The sequence below is a fragment of the Drosophila albomicans genome, chromosome 3 (assembly GCF_009650485.2).
Source record: "Drosophila albomicans strain 15112-1751.03 chromosome 3, ASM965048v2, whole genome shotgun sequence".
Taxonomy (NCBI): domain Eukaryota; kingdom Metazoa; phylum Arthropoda; class Insecta; order Diptera; family Drosophilidae; genus Drosophila; species Drosophila albomicans.
In genome coordinates, this window is record NC_047629.2 from 52,707,267 (window position 1) to 52,734,585 (window position 27,319).

General features: G+C 36.8%; 3 protein-coding genes across 5 annotated transcripts in view; all 3 read left to right on the forward strand.

Moving 5' to 3' along the window:
- The first annotated feature begins 219 nt into the window (after positions 1 to 219).
- Positions 220 to 690, forward strand: LOC117569314 (small integral membrane protein 13). The gene is made up of 2 exons (XM_034250426.2): positions 220 to 436; positions 541 to 690. The coding sequence occupies exons 1-2, from the start codon at positions 358 to 360 to the stop codon at positions 681 to 683; spliced, it is 222 nt and encodes a 73-aa protein (XP_034106317.1). The 5' UTR covers positions 220 to 357; the 3' UTR covers positions 684 to 690.
- A 45-nt stretch (positions 691 to 735) lies between these two features.
- Positions 736 to 1,490, forward strand: LOC117569313 (N-alpha-acetyltransferase daf-31). The gene has a single exon (XM_034250425.2). It carries the CDS (start codon positions 736 to 738, stop codon positions 1,315 to 1,317), a length of 582 nt encoding a protein of 193 aa, XP_034106316.1. The 3' UTR covers positions 1,318 to 1,490.
- A 590-nt stretch (positions 1,491 to 2,080) lies between these two features.
- The window catches only part of LOC117568127 (uncharacterized), a 125,493-nt gene continuing 100,254 nt past the window's right edge, over positions 2,081 to 27,319 (forward strand). For 2 of the 3 annotated variants that reach the window (XM_034248531.2, XM_034248532.2), the window contains exon 1: positions 2,081 to 3,146. The gene's annotated coding sequence lies outside the window, so the exon portion shown is untranslated. The remainder of the gene's footprint in view (positions 3,147 to 27,319) is intronic. The other variant, XM_052004224.1, reaches the window with a different exon arrangement.

The window sequence follows — 27,319 nt, forward strand, 5'->3', positions numbered from 1 at the left end:
TCATTCATCTATTAGAGTGCAATGGTTTTAAACGTACTTTTGCAGCAATAACATTATTATTATAATACTTGTACACAGTATGCGTTAGTTTGTACATTATTAATGTTTTATTTGTCGCTGAGCTGTTTATCAGGTACATAGCAACCCTGTCGTTGCGCAGTGTTGCACAGTTCAAAACTGACAGCTGTTTTGTATTTGTCTGTTCAGTGTTTAACAACACAGCTACTTGTCAGCTGTTTTGTATTTGGAAGCAAGTCATAAAAAAATAGCAACGTGAACAAACGCTGTCAACTATTCGTTCAATGCGTGCAAATTCTTTTAATTTTGTATAAACTGTTTTTAACTGTGATAACGAGAATGTCCTTGCAAACAGCCCTGACATTTATATTCACTATACTCACTTCCGTTAGCATTGTAGCTGCGATTATTTTGTTGGGTAAGCACAGCAGGTGCAACAGACTCATGGGACACGACTCCTCAAATGAAATAACAAAGAAATAATAATGATGTTATCATAATCATTATGTTTTCTGTTCGCAGGCTGGTTTCTCATTTGGAAGGCATTTCTGTCGAAATTTCGTCTGGTTCGTGAGCTGCTGGGTCAAGAGGAGCTGGAGGATCAACCACTACACGTTGGCGAACAAAATCAAAACGTTCGAGCACGCAAAGCAAGACGCGACTAAACTATCAACTCAAACTATCATATATCTACTATAATATACTATACTATACACGATGAACATACGCTGCGCCAAACCCGAGGACCTTATGACAATGCAGCACTGCAATCTGCTGTGTTTGCCTGAGAACTATCAAATGAAATACTACTTTTATCACGGCTTGACTTGGCCCCAATTGAGCTATGTGGCCGAGGACGATAAGGGTGGCATTGTCGGTTATGTGCTGGCCAAAATGGAGGAACCCGAGCCCGGTGAGGAGAGCAAACATGGACACATTACATCACTGGCGGTCAAGCGTTCCTATCGTCGTCTCGGTCTCGCCCAGAAACTGATGAATCAGGCCTCCCAAGCCATGGTCGAGTGCTTTAATGCCCAGTACGTCTCGTTGCACGTACGCAAAAGCAATCGCGCTGCCCTCAATCTTTACACCAACTCGCTGAAGTTCAAGATCATCGAGGTGGAGCCCAAGTACTATGCGGATGGTGAAGATGCTTATGCCATGCGTCGCGATCTGCGGGAGTTTGCTGACGATGACAACAAGGGGCAGAACAAGGATGGCGAGGAGGGCGAGAAGCACACACACAGAGGCACCTCTGGCACTCACAATCACAGTGGTCATGATGGTCATTGCTGCTGAACAGCAGCTTTGGAAACACAAAACAAAACTAAATACTTACAAAAGGGCAATGGAAGTAATACAAAAATGGAATGCATGCTGCATTGTAGTCTTGCATTTTTATGCGTTAGGTTTTGTATTTATGTAACACATAAAACATAAAATAATAATTAAACGATAATGACAAAAAACAAGATTAATGTTGTACAGCTGAGAGTCGATAATTGCACTTAAATGATTTATATATAAAAGTCAAAATTTAATAGTAAATAATTTCCCTTAACTGTTAAATTTTTTAACATGAAATCAGTTTTCGTTTAACTGCAACTTTTCCATATACATAAATCTAGTTGCAATTATCGACATTAAGCTGCGCATACATTCTTATTTATGTCCTTTGATGCATTTATTTTAAGGGGGTTCCCCTGCAATATTCATTTCGGTTGCGCAGCCACGTGGAACTGTTATTAATTTTCCCGCCAAAATATTTTCACAGAGCTTAATTAAGCTTGCAAACTTGAGCTGGGTTTATTTACTTGCTAAATTTGCAACCCAGTTGCCAACCAAAAACTGTTCCCAGCATAGTTTTCCAGTGCCATAAAGCAGACAAAAGCTGCGCTTTCTTTGCAAATTTCCCCATGTTGTGGGATATTTGCCAAAAGAGCGAGCACAGCGTCTGCGCAAAGCTGCTGTGCGGCAACAGCTGTTTCAGTTTGGCACGTGCACTCAGTTGGCGCCAAAGCCAAAACAATTGAGCACAAAATCCTTGGAGAGAATTGTGCCCCGCAAAATCACAGCTGTGTGTTGTCAAACGTCAAACTGATGCTGCTGCTGCTTCTGCTGCTGCTGGCTGCCGCTATATTGGGTTTGGCTGCCAAATAAACGACGTTAGTTCGTGAGGCGCTGGCTGAGCAGTAACGTCACGGTCACGGGTAATTTTGCAAGCGTACGTACATAATTCCGTACTTTTTGCCAAAGAGTACAACGTGGAGAAAAATCATCGAAATGGATTTTTAGTGCAATTCTGTGCGCGAAGCTTAAACAAATTTAATGTTGGCAGCACTGCCAAAATATAAAAAAGAATTCAACACTGCAGCCCTGAATATCACAAAAGTGCGAATTTTATGCGTGCGTGTGTGTGTGAGAGAGAACGCGCGCGTTAAAAGTGAAAGCGTAATGAAAACAAACAGCGCCGCAGCCTTTAAAAATTGCGACTTAAATCAATAAACGTCGTGAGACAAAGCCGCCAAAAAAACGAAAAACGAGAAACGAAAAAAAAAAACGCCGTGTGGATGCAGAAGACGCGAGACAAAAGGACTCGAAAGCAGCTGTTATTGTTGTGCCTCAAACGGGGTCAAAAGTTCGTGTGACGTTCCGCAACACCCGTCTGTCTAATTTCGCCGCATACAACTAACTAACTGTAGTAATACTTGTTAAAAGCACTCAAGTGCAGCTACTGTCCTGTCTAGTGAGTGCGAGGAGTGCAGCTGCAGCACAGTAGAAGAAGAAGAAGACGCTGGCCAGACAAAAGCGTTAGACAAGTGTGCCCAAATAGCCTGCGGATATAAATACACAAGTGTAAGTGTATGTGTATGAGTGTGTGTGTGTGTGCACATGCACTCATGTGTGCGCTTATGAGTGTGCTAGTGTGAGTGTAAAGTGTAAATATACAAACGCAAAGACAAACTAGGCCAATTCGCGAGGGTGAAAGAGAGAGCGAAGAAGAAATAACTAAAAAGTTCTGTGCTGGCACATTTGTCAATGACTGAGGCCAACGACTCGCGTGACTGGGAACAGCTATAACAATAACTGTACCCACTCTACTCCTCCACCTTTTGTTTGTCTTCTAGGTAAGTCAACTTCAAAGCAAACTTTCGCAGCGGGTGTAATGACATTTGTCAAGCCAAAAAAAAGCACAGAAGCCGCCTCCCTCATTATGATCATTACAATACACACACACATCATTATGATCTTTGTCACTGTCAACGGCAACTCGAGTTGCGTCTGTCAACAGCAGCAACGTCATCTCTTTTTCTTTCGGCAATGTTCTTGTTGTTCTTGTTGTTGTAGTACGTGTTGGCTCTGAAGATGTCAACAACTTTTGCGGAGATTCTGATTCTGCTGCCAACTTCACATGTTTCGTGCTTGTTTACGTCACGTTTGTGAGAAGCGCTGAGAAGGGCGACGGGCAACTGTCAAAACTCTTTCACTTCAAAATGGCCGCTTCCGTTTCCGTTCCGTTTCCGCCGTTTGCTTGATTGATGCCCACCGCACGCGCACCACTAATTAAACTTATTTAGCTCTGTCTGTGTATGTATGTGTGTGTGTGTTTGTAGTCGCCATCGGTCGCCGCAAATGATGACGATGACGCCTTCGATCCCCTTTCCCCTCCCGCTTCACATTTCTGTCGTCGTCCTGGCGCAGCAATTTTTCATTCTCGACTGTCTCGGTCTCGCTTTGAGTGTTTATGGCTTCAATTCAATTAAACAACTGGGTCAGCTGTGGCCGCATTGCCAACTGGCTTCCAGCCTCAGCTTCAGCTTCCAGCTTCGTGTAGTCTAGATGTGGGCAAAAATCAAGTTGCAGCGTAATTAATTTTCAGCATAGGCCGCATCAGACATCAGCGTTGAGTGCAGTAGAATAGTAGTAGAAGAGAATCCCTCTCTCTCTCTCTCTCTATCTCTCTCTCTTCTCACATCTCTTTCAACTTTTTGTGTGAAAATTGAATAATCCAAATACGCCACGAGCTAAAATCAAATTGATGAAATGCCAGCGATAGCAAAAAGGAAAATCCAAAGAGCGAAAAGCAAAATATTTCCACCATCGATGCACTTCGATCTTAAAGCGTCATTAATAGCCTCATTAAATGCGATTTTATGGTCGCTATCGAGTTATCGAGCAACTGCAAAGGGCAGTTGATTTAAGTCAAGTATAAGTTGATTACGTAGCAAGCGAAGTGAATAAAAGGACATATGCAAGATGACAGAGTTCAAAGGATTCAAAGGAAAAACTCTGTGTGTGTGTGTTATTACAGGGGAAATTTAATATGTTGTCGATGGGGGAAAACTGACCACGAATGATGAATAATAATAGCATAAAGTTATATAAATAAATTGCAGCGGAAATATTTATGAAGTTGTTTAAAAGGAATTGCCAATGAACAACATTAAATGAATGAATTTCACAGAAATATGTCATTTCACTTCAAGAGAATATTTGAGTATTGTAGTTCTCAGAAATGATTGTCGATTGATGTGTGATTCGTAATGATAAAACATTTAAGGCTATTAGTAGAACAAGTTCAAATATGTAGTTCAAATTGATTTACAAATTTAAGAAACTAACCAACGACAATTTCAAAACAATTGGAAACATTTTAAGGAAGAAAATTAAAGGCAAAATAATATAATAATAAATACAATTTTAGCTATCAGATTACTTGATTGATGTGGACAAAATACTTTCATTAGAGGAAGATTGTAGTATAATAACTTTAAAGTTATGAAAGTAAATACAGTTAGGAATTAAAATCATATAAATTAGATTGCAGAGAAAAAGGTTCAACAAAATTATTAAAAGTTGACAGTAAATAAAAGGAAAATAAAGCTATCTGGTCAATGGAATATATTATTAAATTGTGCATTTTAGTTTATTGAATTCTTCATTTTTATGTAATTCAAAAAGAGAAATTGTGATGATAAAGTAGAGATGTTGAAGACATTCGAACTTATTTGAATAACTTTAAAATTGTGAAAGTAAATACAATAAAGAATTTGGGAGCATACAATTTAGTTTACAAAGTTAAAAACCCAATCATCTTTCAATAAATTGAAGGAAAATAAAGCAGTCAAAAGAAATATGTTATTAAATTGAGTAGCTAAACTTCAGCTTTTGCAATTTATAAGAAGAAAAATTAAATGCGGAGTAATGTGTTAAAGGCATTCGAACTTATTAAGTTTATAAAAGTAAATAAGGAAATTCTATGTATAGAAATGAATGTGAAGAGTTTAAAAATAAAACATCAATAAGTTCAAAAATAGTAAGAAATTAGCAGAAATAAAACATTTGAAAGAAATTTGAACTTAAATCGTTAACTTGAATTTTTGAAAGTTATAATTATCTATCCGGCCAGCAGAGAAATTTAAGAGAATATATAATATTTAAAAGGCATTAAGACTTTGTTAAATCGGTTTAAATTTATACTTATAAAAGTTGAAAGTAAATTCAAATTGTATAAAAAACAATTGGGTAGAGAATAGAATTTGGCAAGTTAAAAAATCAAACATCAATAAGTTTTAAAAGTAGAAAGAAATGAACAAATATAGAACAGTTGAAAGGAATTTGATATGGAATTATCTATTTCAATTTAAAGTCATAATATATGTACATAAGAGGAAGTATCTTTAAGGCATGCTAACATTAAAAAATTTGTTTAAATTGATGTTGACAAAATTTGGAAGTAAATACAAATTGCATAAAAAACAATTGTGTAAAATGAGCAATGAACTTAAAAATCATGCAAAAGTAGTGAGAACTGAACAAAAAAAGAAATTGTCTATTTGCATTTTAAAAAGTCATATTTATCTATTCAATAGACATGAATAAATATGTGTGTTAGAGGAAGTATCTTCAGGGCATTTTAACGTTGTAAAATAAGTTTACATTTATGCTGACAAAATTCGAAAGTAAATACATATGTTACAATAAGTAGAGAAAAGAATTCGACAAGTTTAAAAATCAAACATCAATAAATACAAACGAGAATAAGAAATGCCAAGGACAGCAAATTGAAGCAAATACAATAAACTAAAAGTCATTCAAGCTTAATTTAGCTTCGCTTGTTCGAACTTTGCCTCTACTACTCTCAAACTACGAGACTATTTATTTGTTTATCCAAGGTCATAAATTAATAAAATTTGGGAATTTCCGCATGTTTCTTTTGGCAACAACAATAAAAACATGAAATGTCCATTAAGCATGCTCTTTTTTATTGTATCGTTTTGATGTTTATGAGGCGATTAGTTTCGCTTTCGTCCCAAAAAAAGCAACTGCCTCATTCATTAAAAAAAAGAAAGAAAAGTGGAAGAAGTTTTCGATAAGTTTGCAATGATTTGGACTTTTTAGAGGTACAATATGCGAGGTATTTATCGCTCATCGATTTAAATGTCAGTCGGAAAATTTGTCCTGCGGGAGTCAAGAGTGAAACTTTGTGCCCCAAAAAACTTGCAGCTAAAGTTGATCAATGAAATTAAAAAGATTTATGATTTTCGAGTTGTGCAACTTTTGAAATGAATGAATCCGAAAATGTGCCAGCAAATATCCTAAACACATACACTTATATATACATATATATATATATGAACAATCAACGGGGGAGATGAAAGTTTTTCAAGTTTCAAGTGTCATCCCCATTACTTTGAATTGCAGCCATTTCGGTTAATGCGCGAGGACACGGATTCGAATTCGGTTGCGGACCCTGGTTAGCAGCAGGTTGCCAGCCAGAAGCAGAATTCACATTTGGGGCCAATGAAAAGGGCAACCAAAATAAAAATAAAACTTATAATAATCAGCAAACAAAAGCGCGTTACTTTCTATTAAAATCGAAAGAGGTTCGGGTTCAAATTTTCGCTTGACCCAACAGAAAAAATCGAGAGCCAACGAAAAAAAAACAAGTAAGAAAGCTACAGCTGAGTGTGCTCGACTGTGAGATACTCGCTACCTATTGTACGGTATTAATATTAAAATATTAAATACAAAATTAATATACCGCAAAAATACTAAAAATATACTAACTGCTATTTTGGGTATATTGATAAAGCAATACATTCAAAATATACCATAGAGTGATAAATATACTGTATTCAAAATATACCGTAGAAGTCAATATATACCATATTGTTAACGAAAGCGGTATTAATGTTAGAATATACCAAATTAATATACCGCAAAAGTACTAAAACATGCCAAAGGTTATATTTGGTATATTGATATACCACTACATGTAAAATATACCGGATTGCTAGTCAAATCTAAAACATACCATAGAGTGATAAATATACTGTATTCAAAATATACCGTAGAAGTCAAAATATACCATATTGTTAACGAAAGCGGTATTAATGTTAGAATATACCAAATTAATATACCGCAAAAGTACTAAAATATGCCAAAGGTTATATTTGGTATATTGATATACCACTGGAAATATAGCGAATTGGTATATTGAGATTGCACTCTATTTCTTATAGTCTCTGAGATCTATTTGTTCATACAAACGGACGGACAGACGGACGGATATGACTTTATCGTCTTGGCTGTTAACGCTGATCAAGTATATACATACATATATACATACTTTATAGGGTCAGAGATGCAGTCACAAATTAAAATACTCTTCTACCATATGGATAGCGGGTATAAAAATCGAGCCAAAGCAAAAATAGAAAAATTCGAGTGAAATACAAATTATGTTAATTTAAAGTGAAGGCGGCCCCGAGTGAATGAATGAAAGAAAAATACGTCGCAAAGTGTTTAAACGCATTTGGAATAGAACGCAATGCATACAGAAGCGACAGGACGAACAGGACTTTTGGACAGGAGGCTAAACAAAAGGCTTGCTGGATTGTGGCTTTGCCCATTCGCAAGCTGGATGCTTCCTCCCTACTCCTTTCTCTCCAACTCTCTCCCTCTGTCTTTCCCTTCTTCCTCTTTTCTCTTCCTATCTCCCCCATTCTCTCCTCTATCGTTCCCTCTCTCCCACTCTCATTTCCTTCTCTCCCCCTTTTCAACAAAAGGCCGCATTCGCCAAACGCAAGTTAACCGAATTTTCAAGTAGTCTGGACTGGACTATTCTCCCTCTCCCTCTCCCTGAATGTCCTTCCGGTCTGTGCTTTGTGGCTGTGACTTACGGTTTGTTTGAACAAAGACTCGCCGGGTTCAAGTGGCCAACTTGAGGAACACTGGAAAGGGAGAACTCAGAGAGTAACAATGGCTGAAGTTCTGCTGCCATTCGTTTGACACAATTAAGGCTTAGGCACGCTAATTTTTGATGCTGTGTCAATGCAGCAGCAGCCTCCTCCTTCTTCTTCTTATGACACGCCCATAAATAATGACCTGGTTTTTGGGCGAAATTTGTTTGCATTTGTCTCACTGACGAAATTAAATATGAGCCAAGACTTTTCGAGAGCGAAAGACGCCCAATTGTTGTCATAATGAAGCGAAGGCGAAAGGTGTTGCCGAGGGCGTGGGTCAGAAAACTGCTGTTGCCAGATGTTTCTTCAATAGACCTTCCATTCACACCCATGTGCCCCAAAGGCACACACACATACACCCATACACGGTGACAAACACACACTTACAGCGAAGTCGAAAGTGTGACAGAAAAAACAAAAAAAAAAAAAATAGCAAGAAAAAAAGAGCTAAAGAAAAGAGAAAAAAGTGAGCGCAAAAAATAAACAAGTCGCTTGTCGGTTGCTGAGCGCTAAACAAGCAACGGCTTGCTTATCGTTTGCCGTTACAGTTACCGTTATCCAGGCGCACACTGAGCGAAACCAGAGATGCCTATCGACTTACAGTAGTTTTATGCGATTTACTGAGGCAAGAGACTTTGCTTTAAACGTATTTGAACAAGTTTGTTTTTGAGATATTAACAATATCGGAAAAGCTCCAATTTCTGGGCAATTTGTTTATTTGAAGCGTCAACAATATTAATGAAAATTAATATTCACTTATTGAGAATAATAAATCAGGCTTCTTTATTTATTAACTTGACATTATAAGTAAAAATAAATAAGCTAGCTACAGTGGAGTGCGCTCGACTCTAAGATACTCGCTATCCATTTTTAATGAAAGCAAAACAGTGTGGTATTAATTTTAAAATATACCAAATTAATGTACCGAAAAGTAAAAAATATACCAAAGAAAGAAATATACCATGAGAGGTCAAAATATACCAGATTATCAGGGGTATAAAAATACAATTCTATTCCTTTTCAAGATTATTTAAAAAATAAATTTTCGAATCAAATGTTTGAATACAATATGACCGACAAAAGAAATTGGAAGTGGAAGTAAACAAATCAGTGAAATTCAGTATTTTTATTTTTTTTTTTTGTATATTACGTTTTTAAATGTACACTGACGAGCAAAACTGTAACACGAGTTCGTTGTTGCAACTTCAAAGGTCTGTAACTTTTTTTCTAATGGACGGATTTTAAAAATCTTAGTCTTGTTTTATTGGTTATATCATTTACTATTATTAAGCAAAATTTAAAGCCATTTGTTATCAGTTAAAGAAAATGACACGCCAAACTGTAAAAAAAGTCAAATGTTACAGTTTTGCACTCACAATGGCAAAACTTTGGTTTTTAACTCTAAAGCTAAGTTAACCGTTAATGTTTATTTGTTTACATTTTACTCGCTGAGTTTTGATATTTTAAAGCCTAATGGTAATTGAATTTGTAATGGCTAGTGAAAAAAATAAGATCATTCTTGATTTACTAGAAGCTGGTGAATCTGTTCGAAAAGTGGCTAAAAAAATTCGGTGTTAGCCATATGACTGTGCAGCGACTAAAAAAATACGGTCTAGGAAACTTTCCAATAAATCCAGGAGGCCGACCCAGAGTTTTGAGTGAACGTGACACACGCCACGTCGCTAACTTGCTAACGGGCAATCCTGATCTCACACCAATAAAAGCGGCGTCAATGCTTAATTTGAGTGCCAGTGCTTGGACAGTTAGCCGTAGCCTCAACAAATTGGGTCTAAAAGCTAAAGAAATGAAAAAAAAAATCAATTCTTACAAAAAGACACATAATGCTGCGTCAGAACTTTGCCGCAACATACACAAATTGCACATTAGCGGATTGGGATACTGTAAGTCATTGCTACCAGTGTCTAAAAAAGCAAAAAATTCCAAAATATTTTTGTTTCCAAGTTTATATGGTCGGATGAAACCAAAATTAATCGGTTCGAGTCAGATGGACGCTCCTGGTATTGGACTAGAGATCATACGATCCAGTCACCAAGGAATGTGCGACAAACCGGCAAGCACGGTGGCGGTTCCATCATGGTTTGGGGGTGCATTCACTCAAATGGAGTTGGTCTCTTGGTGCTAATCGATGGAATTATGCGAAAGGAGCAATATCTAGCAATATTGCAAGAAAATCTTCCGAAAGTTATTGGGAATATGGGTCTTTCTGTCGAAAAATGCGTCTTTCACCAAGACAACGATCCGAAGCACACGTCCATATAAGTTAAAAATTGGATTTCAAAACAGAAATTTCAATTTATGAAGTGGCCACCACAATCTCCCGATATGAATCCGATTGAAAACTTGTGGAGTCACGTAAAATCGCAGCTGGCGAAATATGCAGTTCCTCCAAGTGGAATGAAGGAGTTGTGGGAACGGACACAGGATGTATGGTATGCTATTCCCCCGGAAATGGTGCAACGGTATACCCAAAGTATGCCCGATCGCTTAGAAGAGTTGGAAAAGTCCAAGGGGATGTGGACTCATTATTAAAAAATCATTAATAAAAATATTTGTTAAAAAAAAATAACCAGAGTGCAAAACTGTAACATTTGACTTTTTTTTACAGTTTGGCGTGTCATTTTCTTTAACTGATAACAAATGGCTTTAAATTTTGCTTAATAATAGTAAATGATATAACCAATAAAACAAGACTAAGATTTTTAAAATCCGTCCATTAGAAAAAAAGTTACAGACCTTTGAAGTTGCAACAACGAACTCGTGTTACAGTTTTGCTCGTCAGTGTATATATTTATTTCACGACTTTCCTATTATAAATATTCCCAAGGCTTAATACTTATACTTATTAATTTCTCCAATCAAAAGATTAGTTGGACTTCATACAAAAATTTCAATAATATTTTTTCTGCAAGTTTAGAAATTCAAAGATATTTAACTCTTAAGTCCCTTCTGTATCGTAAATACAGTTGTAGTAAATGTATTAGTCTACAATTTGTGGGTCATTAAACTCTTTACATCATCCATTTGTTGCCGTAGACATGTTAAACAACAATCATGAACTCTCAGACAGACACTTTGGGCTGTCAAATCCGCACACAAGCGAGCACTTAAATATCGACATCTCTGTGGTTGCACTCGACAGCTTTAGACACTTGTACAGACGCCACTGTACACAGTGGTGGCTCGGCTCGCTTAAGTAGGCTACTTAATTTGACAGTATGAGAAGCGAAGACTTTTGCGTGTTTTTCATCTTTTTCTTGCTCTTAAAGAACTTTCTTTACTGACTTTGCTTTTATTAAAGCAAATATGATATTATTTAATTTGTTATATAGGATAGATTTCAGTCTGTTTTATTATTACTTACTTTTTGCTGTAGTTTGCTCTTGATGTCTTTATAAAATTTCACTTTTTAGCCGCTTGTATAAAAAACTATATCTTTGTATGAATGTACATCTTTGTCTTTATGCGACGATGTTTGCTAAAAGTAGACTTTCGGTTACTTAACTCTATCTGATGTAGCTTATATTGAACAATCTTCAGATTTCAGTCTTATTTTGATTCAATTCTTTATCTAACTAAAACAAATTTGTTTTAGAACTTACTTTACATCTACAGTATTATTAATAATTGTGAACACTTATTTCAAAAATACAATTCTGTTCATATTCAGATTGTCAGTTGTCAGTCTGCCAAAACAGTGAGCAAACAATAAACTTCAATATTTATTTCCCTCTTTTTAAAGTGAACTTTATTTAATTGCTTGTACTAAAGTAAATATTAAAATGGCTTCTTAATTTGAAACTTAGCGAAGCAAAAACTTTAGTCCTATTTAGCTGCGATTTTTTGACGGTGTTGTTTGATATTTGTATATTTTTTAAATAGTATTTGCTTGTATTCACTACAGACTCCACAGTTCTTAAGTAGGAGATTTAATTTGAAGAGAATTTCACGCTCTCTACCTATTATATGTCTTTTATTATGAATTCTCTTTAGTTGTTATAATATCCTATTGATTTCTTTTATAATGAATTCTCTTATGTCACTAACAATATCGGAAATATTAAATTGACTTCAGTCTGTTTTTCGTTTCCTTCTATTCTTTCTACTGTTCGCTTTTGATGTTTTCTAAAATGAAACCTTATTATTTGCTGCTATTTAAAATAAATATTCTTAAGTATCAACATCTGCTACACTTACAACAGACGTAGAGTAGGAAACTTACTTTGAGAGTGTAAAAATAAGAACAGTCTTCAAGATTCCTTTCTCTGTCTCCACATTATTTCCCATAGATGCCTTTTAAAATAACCTCTGTTTAGTTTCTTGTGTTTAAAGTAAACATGTATAAATTGTATTATCTATTCACCCACATTTCAACTTCTTACTCAGTCTGACAATCAATTTGACATTCCTTTCTCTCTCTTTCTCCACATTATTTCCCATTGACGTGTTTCAAAACAAGTTCGCTTGTGCTGCTTGTATTTAAAGTAAATATTTGTAAATATTTCAGCAAAAATAACAAGCGCAAATATTGCAAACCTTAACTAAACACACTTAACTCTAGAGTAGATGGCAAATTTCTCGCAGTGTACCGTGCAGACTGTCTATAACCCGGGGGCCAATGCATATGGTGGGCCATCCACATGACCCGCATATCATCAACCGGCTGCCGTTTGCCTTTTGGCAGCCCTCTCAAACAACAACAACAGCAGTAACAACAACAGCAGCAAAGCGCCTTGGCAAATTTAAACAACGTAAATGGAAATGGCGTTGGAAATGTAAAAGAAACGAAGGGAACAGAAAAAAATGTCACGCATACGCAGCGTTGAACCTTTTTTTCTATTTTTTTGCTTGGTTGCTAGACTGAACGCGCTTCAAAAAAGAATCTAAGAGGGGGTAAAAGTGAAGGCAAGCAAGCAAAGCGAGCGAATCAACGAACCAACCGAAGGAACCACTTTTGGCATTTCCTTGGCTGCAAACTATTTGCGAGGCTGCTGCTGACTGTCAAAGGCAAACGGCGTCGTCGTCAGGCGCAGCGCCAAATCAAATGCCCAATTTGCTGTATATTGCGCATACGCCACATACGCTGTTGGTAAAAAATAGAAGTGAACGCAGCAAGAAAAGTGGCAAATTATGAAGCGAAGAAGCCTGTGAGAAATTTCGTGGCAAATTGAAACGTAATTCCATATAAATGATATTTCTACGTTATCAATGGCTCAATTTGCCAGGACTCCCCTCTTCACCCCTCGCCGTTTAGCAGGTCAGTAAATTTCAATTAGATCTTTGTTGCGTTTAGCGTGTTGAAGCAGTTAATTAAAATTTAGTTTTCGTTTTCGTTTTTGGGTTTTATGGTTGCGAGAGAGCGTAAACTTTTTGCCATGTGGATTATTTGTGTGCACACACAGTGAGTGTGTGTGTGTGTAGTATGTGTGTACTGTGTGTGTGTGTTTGTTTAAAGCCCTCCGTATCATTGGCAATGCGCTGTCAATGCGGCTTATGTGCTGCCAACTATTGACGGCTATTTGATTATGGTTAAACAGTTTGGCCAAAGTGCATTAGTGTGCAACTCCCCTCTCTCCCCCTCTCTCTTTGGTTGGTTTACTCTCCGCAATTGGCAAAATATTTTCATTAATTAAAAGAAGGCATCGAGGCTGGCCCCCCAAGGGAGACAGCGAGCCAAAGTCAAATGTCAACAGGACCGCAATTATATATATATCACTTCATACTATATACAATATATGGTATATACTGTTTGGTATATGCTCTCGTTCTTTCATTATTTTTATATCATTTCTCTGGCCTTTTGTGTGTGTGTGTGTGTGTGCTTTATGCTAATGTGGCTGGTGCCATAAAATGTGCTAATACACAGGAAAAAGCGGGCGGCGCATTTGTAACTTTGCATTTAAAAAAGCATTATGTTAAAATCTGCCTACGGTCATAGTCAGCAGGGGGGAGGAAGAGGGAGAGTGTGTCAGAGAGAGAGAGAGAGAGACAGAAAGAAACGAGGACCATAGACGCCACGATGCGCAATTAGATTTCCGCTAAAGCGGATTTCGTGATATCGCGTGACTTGGCGGCCCACAATTCAACAGCAACAGCAAGAGCAGCAGCTACGTTGGATTATATTTAAAAATCAGAGCGCAAAATTGTACAAAATGACAACGGCAAGAATAGCGAGCAACAGCAGCAACAGCGAGTTGGTTGTGAAAAGCGTCAGGGAAGCGTAAAATGAAAACAAGTTGCTGGGCGAAGCGCGCATGTAGGGCGATGAGGCTAAAACCAGAATGGCAACAACAATTACAGCGACGAGCGACAATAGGAAATGACGACATGAATAACAAGAGCAGCAAACAGCAGCGACAGCTGGCTGAAGTAGAGGGGAGGAGCAGGAGGAAGAGGAGGAGGGGGGAGTAGGCACCGCACCGCATCGAATGATAACAGGCGCAAATATCAAGGATATTAAAAAAGTCAAGCTGGGTGCAAATGCTAGCTGGCGACGACGCTTCATGAATGTGCCACACACAACTCGAGGGAGTTTCAGTTGTGGGATGGAAAGAGGGGAAAGTGTGAGGGGGAGTGTGTTTTGTAGTACTCGCCTTTGTCTTAGTCCAAGTGGCAGACGTGGCAGCCGCCTTGTTGATGCGCGATAGCATCGACAAGAGGCTCTGCAACACTCTTTGGGCGACCAAAGGAAAATGTCGCCTCGTGAAGCTTTCGAAGCAGTCGCACAATGAGCGTGAATTAATGGGCTGATTTCAGATGTATCTCAAAATAAGTTGACTCCATCCACAAACAACAACAAGGACCTGTGTTTGTGTCCTTTAAATGGGTCAAGCGTCTCTCTTCGAGAGTATGCATAAAGTATGCCTAATCTGCTTTCTAGCTGATGAATCTTAGATGCAGCAAACAGCAACATCAACAGCCAGCAGCAAAGTCGACTTAATTACACCAATTGCCTTAATTATTCCCATATCAGCAGCCATTGCCACATTTCAAACGGGGCCCCAATAATTAAATGAAGCTGTAGCAGCAACTTTAGGAGCCTCTCTCTCTCTCCCCTCTCGCATTATCTCAAACTACCTGTAGTTATAGATTGTACTTGTATTGCCCTCAGCAAATTGTCTACACTATTGAAAATTTGCATGCTTGCGCTACATAAAAGATAAACTTGCTTGCTCGAATCGAGTTGTTAAACTATAGATATAGAGTCAACGATTAAATGGCTTTGATAGTTATTAGACATGCCATCGTTCGCATGAAAATATTATGGCCAAGCAAAAACTGTGGGGTGTATTTAAAGACGAGTTCTGTATAAATAGATTTTTTGGATTTAAGTGTTGACTTGATTTTCGTCTCAATAATAAAGTTTACCATATGATATGATGACAGATATACGCAACAGTTTTAGTAGTTGGGAATGAGAGATGTCTGCTACCCCTTTTCAAATAGAGTAAATTAGTGCGATATTATTCTAAAATGATACTAAATGAATATACTATTGTATATGTGGTGTATCGAAATACTATATTGCCACTATATTCAAAGTTATCAAATAGCACACAGTACGAAATAACCCAGATTGTATTTTTAAAAACGATGACAATGTTTAAGAAAGAAGGTTATGCCCATTCTTTTATTTTCTTCTATATAAAAGTAAACCAATGTGGTATTATTCTAAAGTTATACAAAAAAATAACAAGTAAAACAATGCGGTAGTATTCTAAAATTATACCAAAAAATACTAAATTACAGCGAATGCTGTATAATTCTAAAAATATGCCAAAAAAATCTTGAAATATACCGAAGGTTATGTTAGGTATATCGATGTACAGTGCGGTATTATTATAAAATCCAAAATATACCGAGTTCTAGTTTTGGTATATCGATATATTGTTACATTTAAAATATACCATAGAACACAAATGCTATATGAATGCTATATGTGGTATACTGATATACTATTACATTCAAAATATACCATATATTGCACAAAATACGAAATATACCAGATTGTTAACCAAAACAAAGATTTGACAGCAACAGCCGATTTTTGCATATTAAATTATTTCTTTCATATTTTATATAACTTTTATCTGATCGTAAAACAAATAATAATTGTTATATGCATTAATTTATTGGCTGCTTCGAGATTTAAAATATCTTGTTTAATAAAATTTACTATTAATTTATTAGCTGACAATTCGAAATTGAAGCTGACATTTAATTAAAAATTGCTTTTAATGATTTTTAAGATTGATTTGATTTAGTTAGAATTTTATTTGATAGTCTTGTAACAAGAATTATATATTTTTTCATATTTTAGCTAATATTTGAAACAGTAAAGAGTAAATTAATAAGACGGCAGTAATATGAACTTAAATTTGAATTAAATCCACAAAAGACTGTTGAATCATTAACTGCAAAAAGCAGCCGCTTAGCCAATAATGATTATAAATTCCGTTAAGGTAGATAGGCAGGACTAAGTCGCGTCTAGCCAGCAGAAGGACGACAATGACTTGCAAAATATGCTGAGAATTGATGTTTGCCAAATGGGAAAATCCATTGGCAAATGCAGGCGCGAATTTCGTGGTAGTTGCTTTGGATTTCGGTTGGTCGAAGAGACGTCGTGGGGGCGTGGCTGGAATGTTAATTTATGCAGCCACGGTCATCTGTGTATAGCTGTGAGTGTGAGAATGAGTTTGTATGTGTGTAAGTGTGGTTGTGTGTAGTATAAATAACCCGTTACCTGGCTGTCTTTTGATGTCACAACGGCCTGTGGAATATTATTTTGTGTTGTTCGCGTTTTTTTCGGTTTTCTGTTTTGGTTTCCATTGGGAAAAGTTGTAACTGCATTTTATTAGCACAAATTTCATTTGCATTTTATTTGCGCTCTCGTTACCCGAAAAAGTTGACACACTCAACTGTAATAAATTGACATTACATACGACAGCGTGTGTGTGTGTGTTTTTGGACTGTTGTAAAAAAATAAACACCTAAAACTAAAGACAAACATAACAGACGCAGCCCCAAAAAAACAGAAATTAATGCAATTTCAGTTGCCTCCGTTTTGTTTTTTGTTTATTTTTTTATAACTTTTTTAATGCAGTTGGCTGTGGTTGTGATTTAATCATACACTCACAAACACACACACACACACACACATTGAGTGCTATACAGTGAGTGACAGAAGTTGACATCGTTGTCACTTGTAAACTGCGCAGTTTTCAAAAACTTTTGACGGACAAAACGTCGAAAGTTGCTTTCGCTTCTCTCGTTGCTTTGCTGCCTTGAGAGGAGGCGGGGCCAGGGGGTGTGTTTTTGGCCGCGAAGGGCGCCCGCAGCAAATTGGCCATGTTGAGCATTGTAGTGACCAACGCAGAGGGAGCTGCGTTGGTGGGCGTGGCAAGCCGGGGGAGGCGTGCAACACAAATTCGTTTAGTGTAACTTTTTGTGCATGCTCCTTAAAATGCCGTAAATTGTGGCAAATGTTTGCACAAAATTAAACAGCAAACTCTCCTCTATTGCTCTTGTTGTTGTTGTTGCTGTTTTTGCTGGCAGTTAAGTAGTTTTTTAAGCCATTTATAATTGAACAGTTAATTGAACTCATTGCGGCACTTGTCAGCTACAAAATGAGCTAGAAAGTTCAGCCTGACAAGTGTCCCTAAATGACTCGGCACTTGAAACTTATTCCAAAAACTGTCATCAGAGTAAAGCTGTGTTCATAGCACGCTATGCGATCTGTTTGCTAATCAAGCTGTGCAGCTGTTAGGTTAATCCAATTAAATGAGATCTCCACAAAATTAAAACATGTGTCAAATAAAACTTGAGAACGGTCTTATTTTACAATATTAAGTAAAATACAATTCATAGATTTTAAAAATAAACAATACTACAATACAAAACAAAAATGTAATTAAATAGAACACAAATTTTTATTACAAAAGTTTATTTGAAACGATTTAAGGCTTTGCCAAAAAATGTAGCATACTTTTTTGCGTATATTAAAAATAATTCATTAGCTTCATTGGATGTCTATTTCTTTAACATTTTAATGCTATTATAGAAGAGCCATAAAGAAACGTAAAGTATTTGTACAAAATAAAAGGAAGTATACTAGCAAATTAGATAAGAATAGAGAAAGAAAATTATAGCAGAAGACTATAAAGTATATCAAAGAATCGTTCTTCATTTTATGTAAATCAAAAAACATATTCATTTTAATAGCAAATTATGTATCTATAACTAAAATACAAAAAAAGAAAAAAAGAAAAGATAATATTTTAGTTTTAAGAAGAGAAATACAAAGGAATATTTGAGACCAAGATGAGAATAAAATATAGTTTATGATATAGTTGGGAGTAAGAACACCAAGAATTAATTTAAATTATGAGATTGAGATGGCTGCTACCCCTTTTCAAATAGAGTAAATTAGTTCAATATCATTCTAAAAGAAAGAAAGTTTTTAGGACAGAAATATAAAGGAATATTTGAGACCAAGATGAGAATAAAATATAGTTTATGAGTTATATTGTCAGATACCACACTCTACTTTATTTCTTTTGAAATTCAAAACACTCTACAACATTCTATTTCAATTACTCATTGAAAAGTCTACGACTTTCTACTTCGATTCATTAGTCATTGGAAATATGTTTTTTTTGGCGCACTCAAGTATTAAATGCCTGCTTCTTGTAGGCGTGTCAAAAAGCACTTTGTGTGTGTGTTCTAATAAATTGCAAATTGCACTTTCGAACAGCTTTCGATTGTTGTCATTTGGCTGCAGTTGGCATTAACAGAACTTTATGATGCCACAAAATCCGTAGCATACTTTTTGGGGCAACATGAAAAAGTGAAATTGGAGAGAAGAGTTTGTTCGATGATTTGCGTTTGTGTATTTATAGTAGGGTACATTTGATTGGAGTCGCCATTAAAGGCATTCGAGATGACTTTCCACTTAACATCTGACCATATCAACAATTTACGGCCGTGCTGAGAGTTAAAAGTCGAAGCAGCAAGGAAGCAAGCATTTTATGCCCTGGGTCATTAATTTGAGCGCTTAAATTAGCAGCTGGTGTGAAATATATGCCAAAAGTTTGCTCGATAAAATGCCAGCCATCTAGCGAACCTCCCTCCTTTCACCCTTCTCCTCTCTTCCCTTCTTTTCTTCTCCCTCACATGGCTGTAAAAGCAATTCCGTGAGCTAAATAAGAGTATGTGAATCGTTCTCGTCTCTTTTTTGTCGTGTACCTTTTTTTATTGACGTAATTTTATGCGAAAACTAGCCGAGTGGCGGTGAGGGGGCGTGGCAGTAGTCGCATTGGATGTCCCCTTGGTTTGGCCTTATCAAAATTCTATGCAAAATTTGAATTGACTTTTAACGACGTCTTTTGTACATATTTACATTTAATTTGTATACAATTTCTGACGTTTTGTTTTTTTTTGTTTTTTTTTCTGTTTTCTGTTTTTTTATTGCGACTCTTTCGAGGGTCGTCGAGGGGCACTGCATTGGGGTTTGTGATTTTTGGTTTTTATGCTCAAGATTGTGACTTAATTTGGGTTCAGTTCACTCGTTGTTTGCTGTGTTTTTTTTTTAGCGTTCGAGACGCGAGCAAACGAGCGAGCGAGTTGCCAGCATAAAGTCATTAAAACTTTTGACTATTTTAAGCGTTCAACGAACGCAGCTCAGCGCAGCAGAGAAATGACATTTTATTTTATTTCATTTTGTTTGAGTTTATGAGTGCAGAGGATGGATGGATGGATGGATGGATGGATGCAAGTCTGTCCCTCTTGATGCCCCACTTGAGCTTAAGCTTCACTTGATAATCCACTGCATAGTCTCTTTAATTGCGTGGACAGTTTGTTGCGTGGATGGCTTTCAAAACTTTCGACTTGCAGTTCAAATTAATTGGGTCAAGGGGCAACTCTGGTTTTTCGGGCACTGTCCTGGCCTTCGGCAACTAGTGGCAACTCTAGTCGCAACGCTTTGCTTTTGACACATAATGAGTTATTTTTTGGCCCGATAAACTTGTATGCTTGTTGCAACTTTACCCCAAACGCAGAGAGAGAGAGAGAGAGAGAGAGTGAGTGAGAAAGGTAAATGAATTACGTAATCAAAAGGCGTAGAATCCCGAGTTCGCGCACCAAGATCAAAGGCTTGGCCGAGCTTTGGGGCCCAAATTATGGCCGCAGGACGTGGTCAACAAAAAAACAAGCCAACAAAAAAAGAGGAGAAACGAAACGAGTTCTCTTTCCCTCTGTCTCTGTCTCTCGACGAAAATGAAACACGCTTAAGACAGGACAACAACCCAACTAATTACGCGCTAATTAATAATTCAAATAATGTGCCGTTGTCCCAAGCACGCCTTCGCCATTGCCTTTGCCTTTACCTACTCCTTCTCCTTCTCTGTCTCTAACTCAATCCGCAGGCGTATACGTAATATTTCTGCGGCCTTTCGTTGTTTATCTTGATTAGTTGCCCTCTTTCCATTGCTTGTTGGGTTAATATTTTTTCATTTTAAAGCCAAATGAATATCTACGAGCATTAGTCAAAAATAAAGATGATGAAGCAGAAGAAGAAGAAGAAGCTGAGAACTTTGATTTCCATCGCAGACAAGTTCTTAAATATGCAATTTATCATCGCTGGCAAAAGTTTTGCTCTTACTTCGTTCGGATTGTGCTAATGAATGTGAATGCAAAATGTTAATGACAGCGCGCACCAAAGTGAACAGCAAACTTTTCACTTTTTGTAATTAATTGAAGTTGTATGCGAGCTCAAGTAACATTTTGAACTTTGCAGTTAACATTTACATTCTTACAATTCGCAAGTTAACAGTGCAACAGATACAGATACACTCTTAAGCGAAGAGTGCAACGCACTCACTTCATCAATCAGTTTCAGTTACAGTTTCGAGTTGCGAGTTGTGAATTGCAGCTGCGTTCATTAGCTATAGAATTTAATATGCAGAGAGAGTGCACGTTTTTGATATAGTGCACATTCATATTCACATCGAGTGTGCAACAGAGAAATAACAGAGACAGAAACAACAACTGCAATGATGATGTGCAGCGCGGCGTACGCTGCGTATGAGTTATATATTAATTATTTAAGCGCTCGTTATGCTCCGCATTGCGCTGCTCACTTGGCGTTGGTGTTGCCCATTGCCAGTTGCAAGTTGCAAGTTGCCAGTTGGCTCTGACTTTTGCCTTCTCTCTTTTCTGCTGCCTGTCTGTTTGTGGCAATGCAGTGCATTTGTCTGGCGTCTGTGTTGGACTGGATTGAGGCCATTTGCTTGTTATAATACCCTGTAGCCAGACACTTGTTAAGCGTTTTAAGTGCTGCTCTCAACTGCTACTCAGCAGTGAGTGAGAATCTAAAGTCTGAGCTGACAGAGTTGCACTTAGTAGAGACAGGCTTGATTATGATTTTTTAATCCCATCTCGAGGGTATCGTTGAGTCAATCCATTTGCCAAGCCAAGCTCTATCTAGCTAGCTGACCAGTGGCCTGCTTTTTAGTCAAGTCTTCTCATCAACGAAAAAAAAGAGAAGAAAAAAATAAAGCCATATATGTGAGTGAGTCTCGCGGCGGCGTGAAATTGTTTACATTTTTGCTGTGGCCAGTGCGCATAAATGGCAACACACATAGTTATGATGTTTTATATATATGATGGCCACAAATGTAACGCTGCTGCTTTTTGCTTTGCTTTCTATACCCGCTATCCTCAGGGTAGAAGGGTATTATAACTTTATGCTGGCACTAAATGTATGTAAAAAGGAGAAGAAGGTATCTCCGTATCCACAAAGTATGTGTATTCTTGATTACCGTCAACAGCCACGATGATATAGCTATGTCTGTCTGTCCGTCCGTATGAACACCTAAATCTCAGAGACCATAATAAATAGGAATATAATTTTCTTTCGACGCCCACTTTTCAGCACATTTATAGAAATCGAGTAACAATCGGAGTTTTTGTAACTATTGTATTTATGATTCCAGATTACGATTAGATTAAAATTGTAGAAGTTATTAAAAAAATACGTCTGACAAATTTCGCCTACTGCATTCGGGTCTTAGCGGGTCTTGGCTGACAAGCTGGTATATTTTGCACTCTATGCTATATTTTCCATGTAGTGCTATATTAATATACCGAATATAGCATTCAGTATATTTTCGCTTTGGGTGAAAATTTGGTATATTTTGCACTCTATGGCATATTTTGAGTATAGTACTACATATTCTGGTATATTTTAGTATTTTTGGTATATTTTGCACTCTGTGCAATATTTTGCATGTAATGCTATATTAATATACCAAATATAGCAGTCGGTATATTGTTGCTTTGGGTGAAAATCTGGTATATTTTGCACTCTATGGCATATTTTGAGTGTAGTACTACAAATTTATTATACCAAATATAGCCTCTGGTATATTTTAGTATTTTTGTAGTATATTTTTGGCATATATGTGGAATATGGTTTTATTGGCAGACATTCGGCTCTAGTTATGTTTCTTGTTAGTATTTTTGCAGTATATTAATTTGGTATATTTTGAAATTAATACCGCACTGTTTACTTTTTATTCTAAATGTGTATCGGGTATCTCACAGTCGACCACACTCGACTGTACTATATCTTTCATACTTATTTTTCTTTGCTTTCCAGCTGGTCAGTTGGGGGCAACAACTGCAAAGAATCGTGTGAGAAGAAACGACTCGACGACTGTTGTGTGGTCAGCGGCCTTTTGGGCCCCGCTTCGAGCTCACATCATTCTCTCTCGCAGCGAAAAGAAAAACGAATTAAAAGCTGGTTTTCGTCAACGTTTTCGAATGGCTCCCACATTGTCTTTGTCTGTTAATATTATTCTTGTCCTTGTTATTGCTACTGCTTTACTTCTTGTTCAACTTGCTTCTGCTGCTGCTGTTGCTGTTGCTACAAATGCTCCCCAGTGCATCGTTAAGAGCATAAAGAGCACTAAACTGCTGCCGGCCATGAATTATGCTTTAATTGTGCGCGCATTTTAAATAACTCGCAAGAATATCACCGAAACTTTTTGCACCCTAAGTTCAACTATTTATCAAAAGCTAAAAAGCAAAATTAATTCCATTATGTGTTAATAGCATTTATTAAAGATTAAATTTGCTAAAAAAGTTTTTTTGCTTTTTTGGATTTTACTTTCTGCATGCCATAAATTTTGTCTCTGTGTTAATTAAATGCAGTTAAGTGCAGCTTAATTATTATTATAAATTATCGCACGTGACTGCATGTTTTATATAATTCTATTTTAAAGTTTGCCATGCATAAAAAAGTTGCTAAGCTATTATTTAATAAAACGTTTTTTCTTAAAGCAAAAACGTGGCATAAAGAAGTTGCTAAATTATTTTTCCTAAAATGTTTTTTCTTAAAGCATTTAAGAGTCGCTAAATTATTTTTCATTAAAAAGGTTTTTCTTATAACAAAATATTCAATTTAATTAGAATTTAAACTAATTTTGTGTTGCCGTAATCTTTTGTTATAATGAAGCACCTTTTGTGTTCAGTGTATAACAAATAAACGCACCTCAAATCGGCAAAGAAAATGCGCATTACTTTCTCCGCTTCGTACATAAATTTAACGAGTGAGTGTGCAAACATTTGCGTTTAGTTTTCATCGTGAGAATTAAAATTTGCAGCGCCCCTAAACCGACTATTGTATTTAGCTTGCTCCCCTTGAGGCATCGAGTGGTCTTTTGCTCTCTGTTTAAATGCCAAGACGCGAATAAAAAGAACTTAATGCAAAACGTGTTTGTGGACGGCAAAGGAAAACGCGGCGAAGGAAACGTGTCAGGTGGCAAAACTCAAGTCATTCGCCTAATGAATGCGCCAAAGTGAAGTGCGCAAAATTGAAAAAGCACAACGATGAAGCTGAAGACGAAGACGAAGACGAACAGCAACAGGCGTAAAATCTGAATAAATAATACAGGCAAAGAAAAAGTTACACAGCGAGAATGAGAGAAAAAGAGAAAAGTATTGAAATGCTGATGAAGTTTGCTTTACGCTGATTTGGATACGGATTTGGATTCAGTTTTGCGTTTGAGTTTAATTTCAACGCCTTGTTGCCGCAATCAACAAAATCAGATGCTTAATTGTTGCGCCAGCCAGACACGAATAACAAATGATATATGCAATTCATATTTATTTTTTGTATACATATATATTTATTCTATAAATATGCGTCTGCTTGGCAAATAAGCAAATTTAATGACTGAATCAATTCAATGATGGGCAATGGCATTTAGACTGCGACTTTGCCATTTTGGCAACAGCTTGAGCTCATTAACTTTTTGCCTCCCCATATGTGAGTGTGTGTGTGTAAGTGTGTGAGTGTGAGTGTGCGTGTGAGCTTTTCTTTGATGGTTTCGGCGAGAGGCGCCCCTCTAGACGTTGCTTGTTTGCTTCGCAGTGGCAACAAATCAAGCAGAGATCGGAACACGTGTTGCTTTGATATTTGATGAGCAAAACTTTGAGATGTCCCCCTCGCCCTTGCCCTCCCCCCTCTCCCTTGCAACTGTCGCCCATTCCATACATAAGTCAAACAAGAACAAAGTTTTCTTGCTTTCAACGAATGAATATTGAGATATGTGCGAGTTTTCCTCTGTCTCTGTGTGTGTGTGTGTGTGTAGCAATTATAGTAATTGCTTAAAGAGGCGCTGAGAGGGAAACGGGGACTGGGGCGATAGAGAGCATCCTGGGCAGGATTTATGGCCTGCTCGCCGCCGCTTCATTAGCATAAAAATCCGCTTACTTTAGTCATAATGTGCATACATTTAAAATATATGTGAAAGTCTTTTGCTTTTGCGTTTTTTTTTTATCCTCGTGTTTTGACTGCTTTTTTTGTTGTTAACTTGGCTTGTTGATTCAAATGAAATATATTGTTATGGCAAACACGCAGAGCAGGACGCAGGACACTAGCAGTAGCATCAGCAGTAGCATCAGCAGTCGCAGCAGTCACAGCCAGGACAGTGAACAAGGACCCTGGGGGCGTCTTTCTGCCTTGGCAGCTTTATTAATTTATATTGTTGACTTTTATCAGGAGCCGAGCGCCACAGCGCGGGCATGTCAATGTCAATGGCTCTCCGCCACCATCTTCCATTCAGCTCCTCCGCTGCCTAATCCCTCTGCACCCAGTGTTCTTTCCCCTCTCCTTCTCCGCCTCCATCTCCTTCACCTGGCATCTTATCAGCAACACGTGTAATGAATGCCTAAACTGTCATTATCACCTTCTGGCGCGTGTTATGTTTTTCGGTTGTCATGTCAGCAAATATTGTGAAAAGATATCCACGCCTACGTTCTACATGTTCTTCCTCCCTCTCCTCCATCTTGCCACGTTAAGATTTACGAGGGGAATGCAGACCTAAGGGCAGTGGAGAGTTCTTCTCGGTGCCTCATGATGCCAAAATGTGACACATATCAACGTTTATATTGCATACATAGTGTTTATTTGTGTGCCTATATGTCTGTGTGTGTGTGTGTGTGAGTGTGTGTATGTGTTTGGGTGTATATTTGTGTGTTTGTGATTGTTAGTAATGACAACGATGTCTGCTTTATCCCGGATGCAGCGGCGAGGCACAGTTTATACAACACTTTTTACTTCCTTTTATATGCGTATACTTAATAATCTAACTGTAGAGCATGGAGTATAGCAAACAAGATTTAAATGGCTTGCACGAGTATTAAAAGAGAACGGAATTAGCAAAATGGGAAAGGCTTAAAATGGAAGTAAGGCAGCTACATTCGAGTGTACTCGATTGTGAGATACTTGCTAACCATTTACAATTAAAGCATTATCAAATAATTTAAAAGAAAAAAAATACTATAATAAAAGAAGGATTTGGTATACCGATATACTATTTCGTGAGATACACTATCCTTCTATGAAAGCTTAACAGTGCGTTACAAAATATACTAAACAATATACCGAATAAATACCACAAAAATACTAAAGTTACCACATGTAACTCTCTGTATACTATTACGTGAGAATGGATAAAAAATGTAAAACAGTGTAGTGTTAAAATATACCAAATTAATATACGAATGAAATTCTGACAAAATACTAAAAGCTACATTTGGTATTTGTTATAGTCTGGTATTATTTTTAAAATATATCAAATAAGTATACAATAAAAATACTGAAAAATTGCATATGTTATATTTGACATACGGATATACTATTACGTACGGTATTATTCTTAAAGTATACCAAATTAATATACCAAAGAAATACCTAAAATACTATTCTGAAAATATACAAAATTAATATTCGGCAGAAATGCTACAAATACGGAAAAGGTAGTTATGGTATGCTGATATACTATAACAAAAGATACTAAAAGTATATATTCGGTATTTCGATAATCCATATTGTCTAGAATATACTAAATATTTTATGGTGTCAGAGATGCCTCCCTTCTACTGAATAGACAGAGGGTAGAAAATAGAATACCATATTTTTTTATAAGCAACGAGAAAAATGAAAAATAGTTAGAGAGTAGCTTAAAAAAGTATAATGGAAATTTAATAAAATACAATACAATAGCAAACAATGCAACAAATAAAAATATCTCGAGCAATAGAAACTTTGCCAATTAACTGCTAAACAATCAACATTATTTATTTGATAGTTAAGCGAAACAGAAACTGCATTTGGTATTGTGGATTAGAACAGATTATTTTTTTTGCATACAATGCCGAACTCAATGCAAATAATTAAAACCGAGACATATAAATGAAAAGTGCAATTGCATTATTTGCTCATACAATATGATACAAAGAATATCGTAGTGGCAAACAATTGAATAATTAATTAACAAAATTGTAAAAGTCCACAAACAAAAGCAGAGAAAATTATTGATTAACTTTCTGTTTAAAGTTTAAAAACGAGAGCTGTCCATTTGTGTTAAGCAAATAATTGAAATGCCAAATGTCATGCATCACTTTCAACTTTTTTGTTGTCCCCCAGAGCACGTCGTAATTTGAGCCCAACCGAAATTTCTGGGAATAGA

Excerpts from the sequence above, each read along its gene's own strand:
- LOC117569314 (XM_034250426.2), top strand. The coding sequence starts at position 358 with ATGTCCTTGCAAACAGCCCTGACATTTATATTCACTATACTCACTTCC. Across the intron at positions 437-540 it reads AGCTGCGATTATTTTGTTGG|GCTGGTTTCTCATTTGGAAG; the intron begins GTAAGCACAGCA and ends TTCTGTTCGCAG.
- LOC117569313 (XM_034250425.2), top strand. The coding sequence starts at position 736 with ATGAACATACGCTGCGCCAAACCCGAGGACCTTATGACAATGCAGCAC.